Source organism: Mustela nigripes, chromosome 4, assembly GCF_022355385.1.
Source record: "Mustela nigripes isolate SB6536 chromosome 4, MUSNIG.SB6536, whole genome shotgun sequence".
Lineage (NCBI taxonomy): Eukaryota > Metazoa > Chordata > Mammalia > Carnivora > Mustelidae > Mustela > Mustela nigripes.
The window spans coordinates 167,516,666-167,529,113 of NC_081560.1; the positions used below are offsets into that span (position 1 = coordinate 167,516,666).

At 40.0% G+C, this 12,448-nt stretch overlaps 1 protein-coding gene across 1 annotated transcript in view; it reads right to left on the minus strand.

The window, feature by feature from the left end:
- The window catches only part of CFAP43 (cilia and flagella associated protein 43), a 104,002-nt gene that overhangs the window by 27,957 nt on the left and 63,597 nt on the right, over positions 1-12,448 (minus strand). Inside the window, exons 20-27 of the mRNA XM_059398512.1 lie at positions 12,214-12,339; positions 7,648-7,752; positions 6,500-6,616; positions 5,370-5,597; positions 3,455-3,661; positions 1,189-1,278; positions 813-893; positions 36-161 (exon numbers count right to left, since the gene is read on the minus strand). Of these exons, the coding sequence (XP_059254495.1) occupies positions 36-161; positions 813-893; positions 1,189-1,278; positions 3,455-3,661; positions 5,370-5,597; positions 6,500-6,616; positions 7,648-7,752; positions 12,214-12,339 (1,080 nt within the window). The remainder of the gene's footprint in view (positions 1-35; positions 162-812; positions 894-1,188; positions 1,279-3,454; positions 3,662-5,369; positions 5,598-6,499; positions 6,617-7,647; positions 7,753-12,213; positions 12,340-12,448) is intronic.

Sequence of the window (12,448 nt, forward strand, 5' to 3'; positions counted from 1 at the left end):
CTTGGCAGGGTGTATTAATTCTTTGCTCTTCTGACCTTTCTGTACTTATCTCTTTCTTCATTTAACTCTCTGACTTTCTTCTCATAGTCTTTGAATTGTTTCCTCTCTTCTTCAGACCACAGAGCATCAGGTTTTGCCATGAAAGCAGGTTGAGGAATCACCTGAAGATAAAAAGGAAAGCATACACTGTGGCTCAAACATAAATATAACAGTACAGTAAAAGGTCAGAGTTATTGTTACAGTTAAAAAAAGTAAAAGAACCCTTTCAAGGGATATAGTTCTTCAGATTGGCAAGACAATGGCCTGACACTCTGATGAAAAGATAGGAAAAACGTTACAACTGTTTTTCTGTGACAAGCAAGAGTGGGCAGTTTGGGATGTACAGAGACTCTTAGGTGACAGGTTCAGACATGTATGTTGATATCTTCATAAATATGAAGTCGATAACTTCACATGCGTTCATAAAACTACACCTGGGCTCCAGGGACATGTAAGACACGTATCAAAAGGAATGTTTCCTTGCTACATCCAGAGAATTACAGATGCAACATTATCACTGCTTTCTACAGAGACCAGAACCACTATGGTTGGTTGTTTTGTTCTTTCGTTTGTATTATGTAAGATGGGGAGGCAAGTCCAAGGTTTCAAATTTCTAATTTACCTAATGTGATATATTTATGAAGTACAGGGATGTTGTATATTTGTTGTTGTAGAATTTCTAAAACTTGGGCCAATGTAGACAAGAATGATCAAATTTGTGTAGCTCTCTCTACCCCCATTCCATCTTCCATAAGAACGTCCAGAAGTCTTACCATTCTCAAAATATCCTCCTTCTTGACTTCCAGAACTCCTCCCATCATGTCCATCAGGGCTCGGTGCCTTGTGTTGGGCCCCTAGAGAAGAGCCACGGTCAGGGAGGGCAGCTAGGACAGAGATCTGGCCCTCTGGTAGAACCAGAGGCAGTCTCCCACCCAATGTTAGAATGACTGCATTAGAATTGGGCAGGATGGTAAATGGCATGGAGGGAAGAGAAGAAAGAGACCACTGAGATTCCCGGGACTTCTGACCACAACAAATGCCCCGATGTGTTTCTATAGTGGAGTAAAGTACAAGACTATTCAACCAACTTAGGAACAAATATCCCTAAAGGAAAGAGGGTCATAGGTAAGTTTGAGCAAAACTGCATACCCGTGTCTGAAGCCATCGCTCCATTTCATGGGTCACGGTCAGTCCTGCTTTGGCTTTCAGCCATGGATTAATAAATTTCTGAGCTGTAATCTGAAAGAGAAAATGTGGCCCCATAGTGTAATGGTCAGCACCCTGGACTCAGAAAGAGAAAATGTGGTTTTCTGCTGTTGTTCTTACAAAATTTAAACCAAATATCCCTTCACACACCAGGGAAGAGGTTAAAAGGCATTATGAGGATAAAGGAACCATCCAGATTTCATAATCAATTTCCTATCTTGAAATAAAGAATGAGAGGGTTGGGAAAATTGATCGTGACTTCTCTATTAGTTCTCAAAGCTCTTCTCCATCATTGAAGATATTGTATTGTAACAGGGATCTAATTCAGATGAGAGGGGCAGGAAAATGGTTTAAAGGAGTGTCATCTAAGCCAAATCCTGTAGGATGAGGGTCCTGAGAGGTTAATAGCTTGAAGCATTCAAGGAATTGTGGGAACACAAGTGTGACCAGCCCAGAGCAAGGTAATGAGAGCAGCTGAAGAGGAAAGGAGCCATGGTTGGCAGTCACAGAGGAGCTTGTTATCTAGAGTGAAATGGGCAACCACTGCAGGGGTTTAAGCAAGAGAAAGACATAATGTAAGTTTGGCTTGTAACAAGGTCACTCTCCTGATGTAGAAGGGATTAGAGAAGAAGCAAGTGTGGTGAGGTTATTTATGCACATACAAAGACTGCCCACAGTAGGATTTTGGTGACAGCCGCAGAGTGGGGTCCTTGCTCTCACTGTGCTCCAGAGTCTTAGGTTACACGGCAGGAGTCTGGCTCTGGATGAAATAATTTCCTTAAACAAGTACAGTAGACTGTAGAGATGAAGACATACTCTGAAGGATAGGGTTTGGGTTCAAACCCCAACTGTGTCACTTTTTAGCTTTCTAACTGTGGTCAAGCTACTTAACCTCTCTATGCCTTAGTTCCCTTACCTGTAAAATAGAGGTGTTATTAGTACCTACCTTGTAAGGTCTTATAATGATAAATTAGTTTCCATCGATCTAGGGCACTTAGAACAGGAACTGGCTTTTAACAGGGACTATAAAAGAGTTTGTTATTATTTCTAAGCAACACTATTAGCGTTTGTCCCAAAGCAATCAAGCTGGTTTCATACAAGCAAGGATTTTTTTTTTTTAGTATTTTACATTTGGCTATATTTTAATTATTTTCTTTAAGCATTTACTTGTAACCACTTCGGGCCAAACACCTTTTTTTTTTTTTTTAAGATTTTATTTATTTATTTGACACAGACACACACACACACACACACACACACAGCAAGAGAGGGAACACAAGAGAAAGACATAATATAAGTAGAGGGTAATACAAGTAGAGGGAGTGGGAGAGGGAGATGCAGGCTTCCCACTGAGCAAAGAGCCCAGTGTGAGGCTCGATCCCAGAACTCTGGGATCATGACCTGAGCTGAAGGCAGATGCTTAATGACTAAGCCACCCAGGTGCCTCCAGCTAAACACCTTTTAAGAAGGCTGAACAGCGGGGCATCTGGGTGGCTCAGTTGGTTAAACAACGGACTCCTGACTTCTGCTCAGGTCATGATCTCAGGGTGGTGAAATTGAGCCCTATGTTGGTCCCTGGGCTGGTCATGGAGCCTGTTTAAGATTCTTTCTCTCCCTCTCCCACAGCACCGCCCCTTGCCCCTGCCTCATACTCTCTCCTAAAAAGAAAAAGACTAACTAACCATTGAGGCCCCTTTCTCTGGGATCCATACTGCCTTAATGACCCAGATAATTACTGGAGCTTCATCACGCTCTCTTCTACAATGTGATCCAACCTTTTCCGATATAGGTACTGGACCTAGGTTGGGTCAAGGAAAGTCTTCCTACCCAAATGTGGAATTAGGACTGAGAGATTCTCGTTTGGACCAGCTATCTACTTGAGTAAGAAGAAACAAAGTAGAAACTGCTAAAAGCGAAATGCAGAGAGAAGTGAGCTAAGAGATAAAGAAAGTGGACTTCTTGACTCCCCGCAGGATTCCGGTCTTTGGTTCCCTGTTTCTTTCTAGGTTTCCTAATCTTCCCTAGATTCCACAGGATTCCAAAAGAAATTCTCATTATTGCTAAGGCAATGTCAATTGTTTTTGTTTCTTGTGACCAAGGATACCACCTGATACAGTCACTTCCAGTAGCGCACATGAGGAGATGAGTAGGAAAGATGTGGGAAAATGTCCTGAGAGAAAAGGGAAGGGATAGCACAGCTAGCCAGTACCTCTTTGTTTTCCACAACGAGGGTTCTCTCTGGCTTCTCACAATCATCAAATTCTGGTTGCCAGATCACTTCTTCCAAGTCTAGATCTAAAATAATTTCTCGAATTCTTACATTTCTTTCCTTCACACGTGCAACTTCGAACTCTTTTTGTTTATATGCAGCATCAAACTCACGGTTGAAAGCAGTTTTTACCTTGTAAATGACATCCTGAAATACCAACGTGACACTGAGAACACATGCCATGTTATAGGTCATGACTAGTAACGAGGTCCCACGGCTTTACTTTCCTTCCAAAATCAATTTAGAAATCATTAGGAAGTTAATATTTCTAAAATACTTTATATTTTAGTTTATATTAAGTCATTGATTAGTTCAGTGATCCACAGTGGCTTCCTACCAGGGGTAGGATTAAGGCAATGGCATAACCGTTATATCACAATCTACTTCCCGAAATGGAAGCTGTAACTCAGTTATACAGGTATGCTGATAGATGCTGAAGTAGATGATGGATACTTGGAGACTCTTTGGGTTATTCTCTCAATTTTTGTATATGTTCTAAGAAAAAAATCCATCATAAAATATTTAGGAATAATTTTTTTTTAAGATTTTATTTATTTATTTGACAGAGATCACAAGTAGGCAGAGAGACAGGCAGAGAGAGAGGAGGAAGCAGGCTCCCCCCATCATAAAATATTTAAAAAGTGATACGTGATATTTAAATTGGGAAATGGCTTTTCTTTGAAACCTTGGTTGGGGGAGATGTGTTAAGGAAAGGATGGCCTATTGAGGTTGTTTAGAGAATTTCCCAGAAAAGCACCACCACACACAATATTCTTCCTCCGTATGGTCATATCATTCTCAGTTAGGAAGGGGACCTGAGCTGGCTAGCTGCATCAGCCAGTTGTCCAGATGGCAGTGGGTCCGAATGGACTGCTCCCACCTGCGCGGGTGAGCGGGATGATGGTCAATTCAAAGTTGTCTTTATTTTACCATCAGATTCAGTCTATATATCTATCCTATTGAAGATGAAACCATTAAAGCAGGTAGAAAAATGATCTTAACAGCGGACAAGAGAATCTCTCTTGGGCTGAGATTAACCTGCTTATAGGAAAACGTCTTAATAGAACAGCAGAAAGGTGAGGCACTGAGGGTGTGGGTCAGCAAAAGCTGAGCCACAAGAGAGATAACGAAACAGTTTTGGATAGAAATGCACAGGAATTTCAGGGGGTGGAGGAGAAGAAAAGAAAAACAATAGCAAGAGAGAGCAGGTAGGAGGCTGGAACTCAAATGGCAGATACGGTTGGAGGACTTTCAGGAATAGGAAGAGCCAACATTACATCTAGAACCATCCACATTGGTGCAATCTGTCACCGAAATTTCAAAAACTTCTGGTAGGCATAAACAGCTGTGTTCTGAGACCGACTCGTTCAGTGGAGAGTAAGGAGTAGGAGCTTAGAGCTTGGGGAATGCTGCACCTTATTCCTGAATCCCAGAAGAGAAGTTATGGAAGTCTTAGAGAGGAAATTGTATTTCTCCAGGTTGAGGGGATATGTAGCAATCATGTCTTGATCTTACAAGGAGGTCCTAAGGGACATCTGATTTACCTACAAGATGGCATTCGAGAACCTCTTCTATCTTTGAGCTTCCTGAAGATCTAAGCAGAAGAAAAGTTTGTGGTGTCAGCCAGGGTAGGTATTCTTTGGAAAACCTGTTATCATAGAACCCAGTCCAGATAGATGAAAGTAACTCCTGTACACAAGTTCCTTTTGAAGAACATGGACATACTAGCCACTGGATATTTCTCTATGTACCTTAAATACATCATAAATTAGCATTAGACTTAAGTTTGAGCCTTTGCAAGATGCCTCATAGGGACTTTTAAAGATTTTAGAGGATAAAGAAAAAATTCACCCACTTTCAGTAATATAATTTGGTTGATTTTCTCCTCTCGGGAATGAAGTTCCAATTGGCTTGACAAGAAAGAGGCTTGTACGCCAAAATCAGTACTGAGACTGCCAAGCAGGTAATTGGGCAAGTTGGGATTTTTTACTGCCACTTCTTCTTCTTCTTCTTCATCCTCCTCTTCATGATGCTTTTTGGCCAAGGTAATTGCAGACTGCGCCTCTATAATTTCTTTCCGTACCTAAATATAGAAAAAGGTGACACGAAAGTTATGCAATAACAAGAATTCTCTAAAGGGCAATTTTGCGACAACTTAAATATTTCAGTCATTTTAGGTGTTAAATTGTCTTGCCAACAACTGAATTCAAAGTTATGGATAGATCCTGAAACTGATTCAGAAGAGATTTTAGCTTTGGAAATTGACAAAGTGCAGATAAGTCAAGAAAGTAAAAATTGTCCTTGATAGTATGTAATATTTATCTTTCTGTCAGGATGACAGTTTCTTATAAATATCTTGAGTTTTTCTTGGAACATAAACATTAAAAAATATACCTTCTGTTCATGTTTACAAAGAAACTTATTCACAGAGGACTGGTGAGTGTAGGTTAAGAAGACTTGAAATATGCCTTCATTTTATGTTTCAGAAAAAAAAATGGATGCAAGGTTCTGGCCAAAACTACATTGATGGGGCAATGTTTTTCTAGAGATCTGATAGAGATTGCTGCTTTAAAACAAGCAAGCAAACAAACAAACAAACAGCTAGAATTGCTCTAGGAAAACCATAATTCCACCAAAACAGATACTACTTAATCTTTGGTCAATTATTTAAAAATATAATGCCTCGTGATACAAGAAGATAAAAAGAGTAGGATAGATGAAGACCAGTTCTGACCAGAGCAAGAACAAAACCCTATATCTAATTTTTAAAAATTATGTCCTCTTATTTGAGGGCTAGCTAGTATTGTATAGGACTATAGGTGTCTTGATTTATTATGTAGATTTAGTTCCTATATTTATTAAAATATATTCTACAATTAACAAGAAATGAAAATATAAATAATATATAAATTATCTTGAGTTGTATCCTAACTCAAATCTGTATGGAGATCCTAAAATTAAACACATATATATTTAAAATTGTACTTTAAGACATTCTGTTTCAATCTTCTTTTGCCGCAAAACTCTCTTTAATTCTTTCAACTCTTCTTCCGTGCGCTCTTTCATTGGAAAGTTCTCAACCACGTAGGGCAGGTGAAAGCACTTGGGAAAAAAAAAGGCAAGATGAAATAAATTCATTTGTAGTACAACTGTGCATATCAGAGTTGGAGTGAGGGATATCCCTGACCAAAATTAATTCATAGGTCATCATGCATGAGTGGAATTGACAGTGGAAACTTTCTCTAAAATAAAACAATGTACACCATTAGTATTGGTGTAAACTTTGGGTAGAATTACTGAGCTTTTGTGAAGGATTTATTTCTAGAATACTGGTTCTCAACTAGGAGTGATTTTGCTTGCCCTGTTCCCCTCCTTCTCCCCAGCCCTCCAGGAACATTTGGCAATGTCTGGAGATACATTTGATTTTCACTAATGGGAATTTTGGATGTTACTGGGGCCTAGTAGCTAGAGGCCAAAACATCCTAAAATCCACAGAATAGCCCCCACAACAAAGAATTATCCAGCCCCAAATATGCCAGTCTTACAAAACCCTGTTTAAGAGCAATACTCAATCACAGATATGTAGTGCGGCTATATACTTCATTATCCAAATTGGTGGTGGGGGGGGGGGCAGATTTGAAAGTGAGAAGGGTGTTCTTAATAGTTACTTAAGGACCACCAGCATAAACTGGGACTTCTGATCCCCCTACACAAAGAAGAAAATTGTGTTGGGAGGAATCTCAATGAAAAAGCATTAATAACCCAAATGTTTAGAGGGCACAGGTAGAACTGTGAGCAATATTATGTCTAGTTTTCAATCTGTGTGAATGTGATTGAGGTGGCCTTTTGGAAGGGACAGATAGGAAGAGCAGAGGCAGGTAGTTCACAGAGGAAAGGAAATCTTAAGAGATGGTGGCTTGGAAGTGCACAGGGAATGAGCAGAGCGGGAAGAAAGAAAACAAGAGAGATGGGGGCGTGAGTTCGTGGAATTTAGTACAGGGAGGGTGAGGATGCTCTGAATGCTTTTCCATGTGTGAATCTTCTTAAAATTATTTAAAAATCTTTCTGCCATGAGACTTTCAATGAAAGTTCTCATTGGCTAAGGTGTGGTTACCTGGAATTATGTCTGTTACCTTAAGAGCTCGACCTTTCACAGCCATCGAATTCCAGCATTCTTCTTTAATAAGTTCAGCCAAATAGGCCTTGGCGAGGTTTTGCATCTCTGCATCCTTTCTTATCTTGCAGAACGTAGATGAAGGGAAACAATGAGCACAAATATGTAGCTTCTTAAAAAATAATCTGAATTGCAAATTCACTAATCAGTCATGGCTGCACATTTAGTGGCTGTCTTCTTTCCCCATTACACGGAACTGCCTTGTGCTGGGAGATGCACCTGGGGACACTTTCCTGTCTCAAGGACCTTTCCTAAAGTTTAGTCTGGAGGCTTGGAATTTCCTTCCTAGAGGACCAGGGTGCCAACACAGAAACCTCTAAAGGCAGGCAGGTGCTAAACATGAGCCAAGGTGGTATGAGGCCAATTGCATGGTGGACTGGACAGCTAAAATGCCCACTATCACATGTCTTGTGGGTTGGTGCAGGGCTGGGCAGCAAACCCACTATGCCAGATCTTCCTGTTTTATTAGAGAAGTTTAAAAATATGTATTTTTAATGAAACTACCAGATATCTAAATGTTGGCTTAATTCTTGTCAATGCATATTTGAAGTGCCAGTTTGTGACCTCTGTCTTGGGGGCCACTTAATTCTTCTATTATTTATGTCTATCATAATTAAATGCTCCGTGACTCAAAGGGATCATATGCTTGACCTTTTTTCATTTAGAAACATATGTTACCTTAGTTGGTTTTATCCGCTTAAGTAAGCCAACTGCTTGATCTTTAAGTGATTAGGAGTTCTTGTTTTAATGGAGTTTGCTGAAAGACCTAATATGAAAGTGAGGACCAACAATTGCTAGTCCTTAGGATCCACTTCAGAACCTCTTTTGCATTTCTCTTTGTTGGCAGAATTATCAGCAAACTAGTTAAGAATAATATCTCCCGGATTAGAAAATGTCTTATTTGTTCATTCAATCATTCATGTTTCTTTTTTTCACTGTCTGATCAAAGGCTTTGTTTTAATTTGTATTTGATTTCTTTTTTATCCATTGAGTTAATGGCTAATACAGTTTTAAATTATTTTTTCCTTAAATAAACAGCTGTTTTGGCCTGTCAGTTGTCAGAACCTGTCTGATTCCCAGCCTACCCTGCCCTCTCCTCTCCACTGCTGAGGTTATTTGATCAACCCCTCCAGACTTGGTCCCTAGTTCTGTGTCCGGGTTATCATTACTGGGCTTTGGTCTTTCTCCTATGGTTGAGATCCTGACCAGGGCTAACTAATATTCTTCTCCCTTTAGGACTGGGGTCCCTGACTGGGATCCACTGACTCTTCCCAGGGACTAGTATTCTCTTCCAAATGTGCCTGGGTATGTGCCATCTGCTAACACTGTTCTGTGCTGGACCATCTGGTTTCACTATCACATCCAATCTGAGACCGATACTTCTTTAAAGTCCAGAGCTCTAACAAAGGTAATAATATTGGGGAAATAACTATATGGAGAGTCTTTCTCTGTCCCAAAGACTGCCTCAGAGGATTAAGAAGGCTTCTGGGGAAATATGCAGGAATTTGGTAAGCAGCAAGAAGCATCTGGAGCAGAGGCATGGGGTGGGGGTAATCAGGGTGGGTTTATCAGTGTTCTGTAGGTCAACAGGCCAGAGGAGCAGGTTTGCGCGGATGAACGGTCACACCTGAGCTTGGAGGGAGAAGCAACGTTAGAGTGAGGGGGTAGGTATCCAGCCCAAACTCATTGCAGAGTGGTCAAGCTGAGAAGCTTTTAGGAGAACCTGGTACCAGAATGGGAGGAGGCATTCCAGGTTTGGGTGAAGCCCAGGTCAAAGGGGAAAAGCCCTAGTAGGCAGACTGGGAATGCTTCGTGGCTTTTATTCAAGTTATAAGACCTTAGCCAAGTGATTCTAGGTCTAATTCCTTAGTTTCCTTAAGTCAGGACAACAACAACCTACCTTTTGGGATGGGCGTAACCATTAAAATAAATAACATTCAAAAAAGCCTCTAAATTGGTGCCTATTTATTATAATAATAAAATGGGATCATTTCTTTTTAAAATTATTTTTATTAACATGTAATGTATTATTTGCCCCAGGGGTACAGGTCTGTGAATCATCAGTCTTACACATATTCACAGCACTCACCATAGCACATACCCTCTCAATGTCCATAAACCAACCACTACCCAGCAATCCACATTTTTTTTTAAAAGATTTTATTTATTTGACAGAGATCACAAGTAGGCAGAGAGGCAGGTAGAGAGAGAGAGAGGAAGGGAAGCAGGCTCTCTGGAGAGCCCGATGTGGGGCTCGATCCTAGGACCCTAAGATTATGACCTGAGCCAAAGGCAGAGGCTTTAATCCACTGAGCCACCCAGGCGCCCCCACATTTTTTTTAATGAGATTAAGAGTCTTCTTATGGTTTGTCACCCTCCAGATCCCATCTTGTTTCATTTTTTCCTTCCCTACCCCATAACACCCCATCCTGCCTCTCAAATTCCTCATATCAGAGAGATCATATGATAATTATCTTTCTCTGATTGACTTATATTGCTCAGCATAATACCCTCTAGTTGCATTCACATTGTTGGGGATCATTTCTAATAGCTTTCTGTTGACCATAACAAAAGCCGAATTCTTTACTGTGATGTACAAGGTCTTTAGAGCTGGCCTCTGCTCCCACCTCATTCTATGAAGCTCTCTCCTGTCCACTGTGCTATTGTCCTTCTGTCCACTGTGCCATTGCCCTTCTGGCCTTTCTGTTCCTAGATTTCTCCATTTCTGCCTCAGGGCCTTCATTCATGGTGCTTCCTTAGTCTGCCATTCTCTTCCCCCAACTCTTTGCATAGTTAACTCCTCTCCTTTTGAATTCCAAATGAAAGGTCACCTTTTTCAACTGTCTTTGATCACAGAAGTAGATGCCCCACATCTATCACAGAATTCAGTTTACATCATGCAATATAGAGAGATTTATTTAGGGTCTGTCTTCGCCAGATCAGCCCCATGAGGGCAGAATCTATATGACTCAGTCATTGTATTCAAGGCACTGACAATAGTGCCTGGCATGTAATAGGTGTTTAATAAACATTGCAGAATGAATGAATAGATAGACGAATTTTACCTCCTTAAGGTAAATTTTACCTCTTTGTGTCTGTTAAGGTCCTTTTGGTCCTGATTCTGTTATCCAGTCTGTTCCCTTTCATTCTCAGCCTCACATCATTCACTAATTTGACAAATATGCCTCATTTCTAGATCTTAATTAACTAATTAACATGTTTAACAGGAGAGCACATGACTGGAAGCTTCTCTGCTACAGGCATCAAATTATCAGCCTCTTTTTGATGCAGTTGTTTAACCAATTATAATTCACTTAAATGCCTTTGAATCCAACCATATTTCTTTCTCTTGTTTAGAAAAAAGTGTTTTTATACTTGCATACTCAAAAAATCAAATATGATGTGCAGATTGAGAAAAAGGTAGCTTAAGAACATTCGGTGTGTAAAAACATAATTAGGACTTTTACCTTAAAAAAAAAAATCCATTCAAGTAAACAGTGTAATGTCACCACCAGAAAGAGATACAAAGGCTATAGTAATAGAAGTATAGTATCCGAGAAATTGGAGGTTTCAGTTTATACTTTTCTCTAAACTGGACAGAAAATACTTGAAATTCTTTTGTGGATGCCATACTCAAAGAAATGAAGCCAGAGGGAAAATGCATGATGATGATGAAGTTATTAAAACTACCTTATTTGATGGCCATAAGACCTGGAATCACTAGCATAGATGAGAGAAGATACATAGGGAACATGCTAATTGTTAATCTTCTCTATTTTAAGGGTGGCCATAGAGTAGATGATGCTCAAAGGGTGGAAAAGTCAGTAAATAAAGAGAAGAAGATATCAACTGTCATTAAGAAAGGGCTAGTGGTGCCTGGGTGGCTCAGTCAGTTAAGTGTCCAACTCTTGATCTCAGCTCAGGTCTTGATATCAGGGTCATGAGTTCAAGCCCTGCATTGGGCTCTATGCTGGGTGTAGAGCACATCTGAAAAAAAGAAAGAAAGAAAGAAAGAAAGAAAGAAAGAAAGAAAGAAAGAAAGGGCCGGCTCACTAAACTGGAAGGTCCAAAGTTGGCATAAGGTGGCTGAGAGGATTTCTAAAAATGTTTAAACGTATGGTGGAAGATGGTTGGAACAAAAGTCATGAAGGAGAGACAAACATCAGATGTGTGGCAGGCCTAGACACTCCTCTTTCTCCTATCCCCCTGCAATTTTTTATAAAGATTTTATTTATTTATGTGAGAGCAAAAGTGAGAGAAGCAGCAGGCAGAGAGAGAAGCAGGCTCCCCACTGAGCAGGGAGTCCGATGTGGGGCTCAATCTCAGGACTCTGAGATCATGACCTGAGCCAAAGGCAGATGCTCAACTGAGCCGCTCAGGTGCCCTCCTCCAACTCCCAAACTTAATAATTCTCTGACTCACTGCATTTATATGCACTAGGTTTTGTTCACATTATCCTAGAAAAGTTCTCCTTCTCATTTTCTTTTTACTTCTTTAATTATATTTCAATTAGATTTTTCAATACCTTTGCCACTTCTTCCTCATTTTCATCATGAAGCCTTTCCAGTTCTTCAAGATCTAGGCCAAATTCCTTTTGGTCTAATTTTGCAATATTATCGACTGTTTCATTTTCTTCCATCATAGCCAGAACCTGAATTTTTCAAATAAGAAAGAATGATGACAAGTAAAGAATTAAACTTTATAGACATGCTTTTCTGAGTCTCTTTAGACAGAAGTCAGTAAAAAAGAGATGTTTTGTT